This window comes from Suncus etruscus, chromosome X, assembly GCF_024139225.1.
Source record: "Suncus etruscus isolate mSunEtr1 chromosome X, mSunEtr1.pri.cur, whole genome shotgun sequence".
NCBI lineage: Eukaryota > Metazoa > Chordata > Mammalia > Eulipotyphla > Soricidae > Suncus > Suncus etruscus.
Window position 1 is genome coordinate 127,055,501 of NC_064868.1, and position 10,003 is coordinate 127,065,503.

Sequence of the window (10,003 nt, forward strand, 5' to 3'; positions counted from 1 at the left end):
CACCCTTTGAAATTTGATGACCACGTCAAGCTATTTTTTCAGAGAAGTAGAATTTAACACGAGTTATTTATTTCTTTGGTGGTGAGATCAGCCTTCTAATCTAATTTGTAAACAACACTCAATTTTTATGGTCCCCCTTGGAATGCTAAGCCAAAACATTCAAATTCTTCCTCCACTTCTTGCATACTAGGGTTACTTAGGAGAATTTTGATTTTCAAATACATTTCTCTTATAGTCAATAAGTGAAACACTTTATCTTTAGGTAGGGCTTAGGAAGGGAGGAGAAATTTCTGGGAAAGACAAACAAGACATATGAGGACATTAATTTTAATATAGATTTGTTAGAGAACGCTATTTAGTCCTTTCCTCTTTTGTCTCTACTCTCCTTACACTTAGATCTAATAAGAGACTACAGATAACTAAATACCTCTCTGATAATCTTTTTAAAGGAAAAACTGGGGCTCAGAGGCTTAAATGTTTTGTCCAAAGTCATAAATAGTTTAATGACAAAATACCAAAATAGTCCTGTTTCTGTTTTAAAGTGTAGTTGTCTTTTCTACCAAGACCTCTGTTTTTGTTTGTCTTGGGGCCACACCTGGCAGTGGTCCGGGGTTACTCCTGGCTCTACAGTCAGAATTTACTCCTAGCAAGTTCAGGGGACCATGTGAAATGCTGGGGATCCAACTGGCGGTGACCATGTGCATGGAAGCGCTCTCCAAGTTGTGCTATTGCTCCAGCCTCATACCAAGACCACTGTTAACCAAAGGATATTTATGTGCAACTCAGTCCTGGAATGTGATGGGACTATAAAGCAAAGTTGTGTGGATAACGCAAATTCATTGTCATTTAACTTAATTTTCTCTTAGTTTGGGAAATTATCATTCCAAATTATTTAATACAACTGCAATTATCTTAATTTTTACTGGGATTTACAGTAATAGCAATAACACATATAAAATACACATCTTCCCTTGGTAGATAAATTTCTATTATAAAGTTCTTTCTGTAAACTGTATTTTATACTGAAACTGCATCTTTAGATCTCTTCTTTTGTTTTAAGCATACTGAATGGACTTAAATGACTATGTTTTTGCTCCTTTGGAAAGAGTAGTGGTCCCTTCGATTAACTTCTGACATGATTTAGTTTCATCTCAGTAGAAGAGATACTTTAAGGTTCAACTTCTAAATTAAATCTCCTTTTTGGGAAATATTCAGGCATTTTGAGGGCAGATTTTTGTTTGCCCTCAGGGATCCTAGGGGTGTTTCCTTCCTTCCTTCCTTCCTTCCTTCCTTCCTTCCTTCCTTCCTTCCTTCCTTCCTTCCTTCCTTCCTTCCTTCCTTCCTTCCTTCCTTCCTTCCTTCCTTCCTTCCTCCTTCCTTCCTTCCAACCTTCCTTCCTTCCTTCCTTCCAACCTTCCTTCCTTCCTTCCTTCCAACTTTCTTTCTTTCTTTTCTTTCTTTCTTTCTTTCTTTCTTTCTTTCTTTCTTCTTCTTTCTTTTCTTTCTTTCTTTCTTTTCTTTCTTTCTTTCTTTCTCTTTCTTTTCTTCTTTCTTTCTTTCTTTTTCTTTCTTTTTTTCTTCTTTCTTTCTTTCTTTCTTTCTTTCTTCTTTCTTTCTTTCTTTCTTTCTTTCTTTCTTTTCTTTTTTCTTTTCTTTCTTTCTTCTTTTTCTTTCTTTCTTTCTTCTTTCTTCTTTTTCTTTCTTTCTTTCTTTCTTTCTTTTCTCTTTTTCCTTTCTTTCTTCTTTTTTTTCCTTTCTTTTTCCTTTCCTTTCCTGTCCTTTCCCTCTCTGTCCTTTCCTCTCTTTACTGTCCTTTCTTTCCCATTTCCTTCCCTTTTCTTTTTTTCCCCTTTCTTTTCTTTCCTTCACATGAATTTCTGCAGTCTGGGATTTGCTCAAGGCCTAGGCTCTCTTTAGTTACTATGGAAATCTTCCCTCCCAAGCAGCTGCCATTTCCTATATTTCTGGCAAAGAATGGTTCTTAAACCTCTTGTATAATCCACAAAGTCTAATAAGGAATATTCCAAGGAAAACAAGAACTTGTTCATTTCTTACATGGAAAACTCCATGGAACAAGGTAAGCTTTGTTGAACATCAACATATATGATTCACTGAGAGCCACTGAAGTTCACCTTCATCCTAGTTTAAGGGGTGGGTATTCGACTCTGCATCTCTACATCTGTGAATTGAGGAGAATTCTCTGTGCTCTCAGAAGTTATGGGTGAAATGACATGCTTCAGCCGAAGTAGCATTGTGAAGAGCAGGATGAGGAGAATGGCCAGAAGGCTCAGGAATAAGCCCACATACATGTACAGGTTCGAATACTTGTCTGAAGTGGTATCAACCTCCGTTGCCAGTGTAGGAAAGTGGGCCCGCCCAGTGAGATTTCCATGATATTTGAAGTGTAATTCCGTCATTACTCAAGACTTAAGGTGATGATGTTTCTGTCTGATTTCTACTGTCCTTGAGACATTCTAAAATTACTTAGATTCTGAATAGATTATAAGTGTTCTACCAATGTCATAAAGCACTCACTTTCATAGCAAAGTACAAAAGCAAAATGGTGATATTCTAATTTGGCAATGGACTCAAGCCCTGTCCACCAGCTCAACACCCCACTTCTCAAGTATAGTGTATCCAAACTTTTAACTCATTAACATGTATCAATGAGTCTTTTCCCCAGTCTTATGCTGATACTGATCCATAACAAATATGGCAAAACTGCCTTCAAATACTGGTATGGAATATCCTATTATTAAATCAGTCTTTTATTTGTTAAGGGAGAAAAGGATATTTCTACTTAAATATTTCACCAGTTATGTAGATTTAACTGTGTTCTATTGCTAGGAGACTCACTAAAGTATTCTGCGTATTTTAGGTTCAGCATATCTACTTTTCCCTCTTCATCTTTGTCTGATTAGTCTGAAATGATGGAGCATGAAAAATCTTCTTAGTTGGGCTGTCTGAAAGTTTGAAAATCAGAAGATTTGAGTATTTTATATCCCCCTGTTGTTGAGTTTCCTCACTGTGCAGTAGAAGGGAAAAGCTGTCAGACCTTTTAGTTCTCAGGGAGATGGTGTCTCAGAGATCTGACAGCCTCCAGTCTAAATCCAGAAGACTTGAGTCTCAAGATTTATCAACAGATTTATTTTCCTGAAAATAAAAAGAACAATCCATTGAGAAAACAGGTGTCACTTCTTTTCAAATGAAAAGAAATACATGGAGAAAATAATTTACTATAGGAAAATTAGTTTCAAGATAATATCTTCAGTTTTTATAATTTTAGTTTTTCCTAGATGGCAAATAACTATTTGAATGTCAAAGGAAAATTCTTGTCACCAAAAAAGCTAATAACTAGGCTGTATTGCAGTGCTCTTTCTTAGACTAAATATTTATGCAAATATAGGCTACAAATATAGATCCTGGATCCATACCTAAATTTTTTGAATCATAATATCAACAGCATGGGTCTGAAGATACAGATTCTATCGGTTGAGGTCAAAAAAGTGAGATAATTTTTTTTTGTTTTTTTGTTTTTTGGGCCACACCCGGCGATGCTCAGGGATTACTCCTGGCTGTCTGCTCAGAAATAGCCCCTGGCAGGCACGGGGGACCATATGGGACACCGGGATTCGAACCAACCACCTTTGGTCCTGGATCGGCTGCTTGCAAGGCAAACGCCGCTGTGCCATCTCTCCGGGCCCAAAAAAGTGAGATAATTTTTAAAAATATACCCAGTGACTCTAAAAATATAAACAATACTCTTCAACACTGCTCTTTGTTAGCCAGGAAATCCTAGCACAATTTAAGCATTTTTCATCTCTGAGTCCCAGTGTCACAAATTCCCTTAACAAATCACAGCATTTTCCAGGGTTTTTCCCAGGTGTGTTTTTATTCGTTCTCTCATTTAGGTGTGTGAAGTTAAGAACATATATTTTAAAAAGGAGTTATAAGACAGAGTACATGAAAGGGTTTGATCTATTCCGAGCAAGTAAGTGCTTCTTCCAGTATATGTAAAGATAGATCCTTTAAGCTTAAGCACTCCATTAATTCATAGTGTCCATTAATTACTGTTGAAGTCTACCAAAACAATTTAGCTGTGATTCCAAACATGAATCAAATCTGAGTCTCTGTACTGTCTCTCCAGCCCATATTAAATATTTCTGTCTTGCACAAGTATGGGAGGACATAATTTAAAATGTTATATTATCTCACATTATCATACTTTGTATTCTATTTCTGTCCTTGTCTACTGACTCTACTTCTCATACAGAGCCATTTGGTATAGAATAAACAATAGAAAAATATCAAATATTTTTATTATCTTTGAGCAATTGTTTAGGAATAGTTTTCCTGGGGAAACAAAGATAAATCTTTTAGTGGCCAGAGTGGTATTTTAGCAAGTATGGGCACTTGTCTTGCTTCTGACTAACCAGATTGAAACTCCAGCATCACAGAGGGTCTCCCAGACTCATCAAGAGAGATTCCTCAGAAAACTAGAAGTTGAGCTTCCATAGAATATGGCAATACCACTCCTAAAATAAACACCAAGAAAACAAAAACACAGTAGAAAAATGCCCTCTGCATGCCTGCATTCATTGCAGTCCTATTTACAATAGCCAGAATCTGGAAGTAACTCAGGTATCCAACAACATATGAGTGACTAAAGAATTTATGGTATATCTACACAATGGAATAATATGCAGCTGTTAGGCAAAATGATTTCATGAAATTTACCTATACATGGATGGACATGGAAATTATTATGCTGAATGAAATTAGTTTGAGGGAAAGGGATAGACAGAAAACAATCTCACTCATTTGTGGGATATAAGAAAAAACAAGAGTAAGTATGGTAATAATATTCAGAGACAATAGAGATAAGGGTCAGGAGATCTGGCCCAGGATAGGAAGCTCACCATAAAGAGCGGTGAGTAGCTAGAATAGAGAAGGGTACACTAGGACAACAATAGTTGAAATCGATCAATCTGGACCAGAACTTGGTGCTAAAATGGGAGAAAGTGTTGTGCAATGACCCCTCCATTAACCAGAATGTAAACCACAGTATCAAAAAGGAAAGCAAGAAAGAAAGGGAGGGAGAGGAAGAGAGAGAGAAGCAAATTGCCTGCCCGAGATACAGGCATTGGTGGCGAAGTGGGGGCTGGGAGGGAAATGGAGACATTGGTGGCAGGAAGAGTGCACTGGTGATGGATTGGTGTACATTGTATGACTGAAACCCAATAATGGACAACTTTTGAATCATGATGCTTAAATAAAGCAAATAAGATGGAAGGGGCATTGGTGATGGGAAGGTTGCACTGGTAAACAGAGGTATACTTTTTATGACTGAAACCCAACTACAAACACGTTTGGAACCATGGTGCTTAAAATATTTGTAGTAATAATACTAAAATAAAAAAGAACAATCCCTGAATATTCATAATAATTTTGGGTTATACCTCCAAAATAAAATATTGCCAGTATCTGAAAATGGACAAATTGTTATAGATACATGCAGTAGTTTATTATTATTTATTATTAAATAATATTTATTATTAATAAAATGCACGAGCTTTCATATACACAAACACACAAAAGAACTGATCTTATGGGGCTGGCATGATAGCACAGTGGGGAGGGAATTTGCCTTGTTCGCGGCTGACCCGGGTTTGATCTCAGCATCTCAGATGGTCCCCTGAGCCTGCTACAAGTAATTTCTGAGCACAGAGCCAGAAGTAACCCCTGAGCGCCATCAGGTGTGTCCCCAAACTAAAAAAATTATAAAATGTAGTTCCTGAGTGCAGAGCCAGGAATAAGCCCTAAGAACTATATACATGTGTATATGTATATATATATGTATGTATTAATAATTTACTGACTTGTGGAAAAGACAATCAGCATAGGCATCTTTTTGTTCCCTAGAAACAATCTTCCCCAAAGGTGCACCTCAGTATATTTTTATGAATTCTCATCTTAGAAGCTCACTTTGCTAAACCACTTGGTACTTGACTTTTCTTGTTCTCCCAAGCCTAGATTTTCTTAAGGGTGGATCCATCTTTTACACATATTTAAAATGGGAATTTCTAGGGTTTTTTCAAGGCTTTCTAAATTTTAATGATTTGGAATATTATTCTAATATCAAGGAACATCCTTTATTGCAGCTAAAGAATATAGTTCATCTTTATGATTAGAAAGATTTGAAATCATTCTAAGAAGTTTGTTTAGGAAATTCTACTTCAAAAACTACTTAAGAGTGTTTTAAACAGTGTTTTATCATTTTTTTTCCTCACTCACAAGGATAAGGTTGAATTCCTAACCCCTAGTCTCTGCGATGTGATCTTATCTATTATTATCATCATTATTCTATTTATTATACTTTTATATTTTTAAGATATAATAAATTAAAATGAATTATTAATGACTGTCCCTAATATAAAATGGCTGGTTATTCTTAAAAGAAGAGAAGACATGTAGAGAAAGACAGAATCTGCGACTGGACTATTCTATTTCCTCTATAAAGCCAAGAAATACCAAAGATTTTCAGCACAAGGCAGAAGCTAGAAGAGACAAGGATTTTTTACTTTACATCTTGCAAAGGGACTTTGGCCCTGGCATTGCCTTAATTTGAGATTTCTAACCACACAGGAGAGAATGAATTTCTGTTGTTTGAAGTCACTCAGTTGTGGTAGTTTGTTTATGGCAGCCCTAGGAAACGGTACACAGTGTAATCACCTTGAGGCCCTAGTGTTTTGGAACCTTTGGGCCAATGTTTCTTAAAGTGGTACAAGGCAATACCTGTATCAGAATTACAAATTCATACTCCTCAGGCCTTTTTCTTGGATTATAATCCCTAGGTATAGGATTCAAAATTTTATTAGTGGCCAGCTATGTGGTTTCTAAACATTCTTCAAGGAATAATTTCCAGTCCTTGCTCTCCTTCACAGTCATTTACATTTTACCCCATTTTTGGTTTTGTGCCACACTCAGCAGTATCCAAAGATTGCTCCTGGCTCTGTGCTCTGAGATCACTCCTAGCAGGTTCAGGAGTGCCAGGAATCAAACACTGATCAGTCATGTGCAAGGCAAATGCCTTATGCGCGCATGCCTTATGCCATCATTTAAATCTAAAAAAATATTTGTACCTGGATCCTTCAGTTAGTAGTTCAGATTTAGTAAGTTTTGGGGGGCATGTATTGCTTAGAAGCTACAGAAATGTCTTATATGCGGCATAACCTGAGAGGCACCACTCTACAAATAGAAAAGAACATGTCAACTTCGGGACCCTGATAGCCCAATAAGCCCCCACAGCACATCTTTTTTTTCTTTGGTTTTGGGGCCACAGCTGATAGTTCCCATGGATTATTTCTGGCTCTGCACTCACAAATTAGTACTGCCAGTGCTGGGGGGGGGGCTGTTATATGGGATGGCAGAAATCATACCCAGGTTTGGGTGTATCCAAGACAGTGTCTTGCCACTACACTATCTCTCTGTTCCCCCCAGAGCCTCTACTATTGGCTTAATTTTCATAGAAAAGTAGAGGTGAACAAAATGCTTCTAATTTTAAGATCCAGAAAAAAATATATGCTATTTTCCTCTCACCTTACAACTTAATTCTCCCCAGAAATAACCAATTTTCTGATTTTTCTCCATCATTACCTTGCTTTCTATATTCACACGAATACACACACACACACACACACACACACACACACACACACCCCTCTAATTGGCTTCTAATTGGTTCTGTTTTAAACTTTGCAAAAAAAGGGCAAGCTATATGAATTCAACTTTCTATTTTTATTCCACATTCTATTCCTATGCTAATGGGATAAAAATCAATAATACTTTGGAAGTCCCCATATTGACCCTGAGACTCTTTGCTTCTTTTTTTTTTTAAAAAAAACTTTTTGAAAGTTGTTTTACAATTTAAACAACTTGAACAAGGAACCCTTCCCTGAGTATTGAATGGATAAAAATACACATTTCTTTCTTTTGTTAAGGAACAAGATGTATGAACTGTGGATATGAGAGATCGGTCTGTGTCTGTCCCTCTCCTAATTTCACTCAGCATGGTATACTCCCTGCTGAGTTAAAATTAGCAAGTTATCAAAAATGAGCTAATTTCCTAATTTTTTCCTTAAAGCTAATATTCTATTCTGTATATGTGTCATAGTTGATTTAGTCAACTAAACTATTTTTATAATAGTTTCCTTATTTTAGCACCGTGTTTACAAAAATGTTCATGATTGGGTTTCAGTCATCAAATCTACACCACTAACTTTTTCCCACCACCATTGTTCCCCATATCCCTTCTCTTTCACAAGGGATAAATATATAGCCTCAAATTAAAAAATTCAATTGTCTATGTTTTAGTAACAATTGATAGTACATTTGCTATCTCCTACACAATTTTTTAATGTTTAATATTTGGTAGAATCTATGAAGCCTGGAGAAGCTATAGAAAACAATGATTTCAAGTATAGTTATCAAATCTCTTAACATATTTTACTTGAGGCTTTGGAAACTGGTACCATATTTATTAAAACCTCTATGGTCTTCAAGATACAAAATGCTCTGGTAAATTTAAACAGGACAAGCCTATCAATTCAATTCTTTATATCCATGAAGGATGGGGGGTGAAATAGGGACCAGTGGAAGAGCACTTGTATTGCATGTGTGTGGACCTGAGATTGATTTTGTCACCTCCAAACCCAGAATCCATAATGGAATTTGAAATGTTTTTAAGTGTATTGGGAAATTCTTTTTTATTAAATTGTAGTATATCTGTGACAATTTCTCATAAATGCGTTCCATAACTCTCATTGCTCACTGATGAGTTGTATGGAAAATGAGTCGGCTCAGTTCAAAATTCTGCAACTTTTGGAAAGCAGCAGAGGAACATAATTACAAAAGAAGTCTAGATATATACTAATTCTGAAGGATCTCATATTTGTGGTGAAACCCTTAGATATTTTGGGTCTTTTGAAAATTTAATTAAGAATATTAGGTTCCAGTCTTTCTTTGTGTAGGTGACTAAACACTATTGATGGATAAGGGGTAAAGAAAAATAATAAAAGTATAAACCACCAAGAAATTAAAGGATGGGAAATAAGGTGGGTGAATAGGGAGGAAGAAAATGTGAGAACTGAGTAAGAAAATTAGAAAATGTGGGAAGTAGTGGGAGAAAATAGTGACTAAGAGGTAAAACAATATAAGAAATGGCAAGAATTAAAAAATCAGGGAGAAAGGAATGGGAGAAAATACAAAGGGAAAGAAATTAATTTAATTATTGGCCAATATCCAACTGAGCCTGAATATCTGGTTTAGTTTATTTCTAACATAAATCAAAATACCTAGCGTGTGAACGCATTTTTTATTTTATGATTCCAAGTTTTACTATTAACTTGGTAAATACATCTCTTGTAAATAAAAACACTTCCTTTGTTTTTAGTATAAATATTGTCTTTTAAAAATGTTCAACATCAGCTTAGCATGTATGCACATATATTTTTCACAGAAACAAGATATACCCACAATTTATACATTTTGTTCCTTAACATGACAAAGGAATGTGTATTTTTCTCCATCCATTACTCAGGGAAGGATTCCTTGTTCAATTTGTTTATTATTTTTTCTGATAAGAGCCGTAAAAGGTATTTGTCAAGTTCCAAAAATCAAATTGACGTTTATTTGTCAAACTTTTGAGTGCAAAACCGAAATGGTCACTTACCCAATTGTTGAGAATATAAGATCAATTTTATCTGAATACTGTTTTGCTCTTTAAGGGATTCTATTCCTAGTGATTAGATTTGCTTTTTCTCAACTTGACAAATTCTGAAAATAATTGGCTCTTAATTTCATGTATCATTCTCATAGAAGTTGAAAGCTGAATTACCCCCAAATAGCTAAGGAAAACATTCATTTGAAAAATTCAGAAGACAAATTCAAAATTAACTATTGTCACAGCTTCCAGGACTTAACACGTTCTGTTTGTGTTTACCTG

The 10,003-nt window shown here is 35.7% G+C and overlaps 1 protein-coding gene across 1 annotated transcript; it reads right to left on the reverse strand.

Annotated features, from left to right (window-relative positions):
- Positions 1-2,144: 2,144 nt before the first annotated feature.
- On the reverse strand, positions 2,145-2,560 carry SERTM2 (serine rich and transmembrane domain containing 2). The gene has a single exon (XM_049767643.1). The coding sequence runs from the start codon at positions 2,415-2,417 to the stop codon at positions 2,145-2,147; it is 273 nt and encodes a 90-aa protein (XP_049623600.1). The 5' UTR covers positions 2,418-2,560.
- Between the last annotated feature and the right edge of the window lie 7,443 nt (positions 2,561-10,003).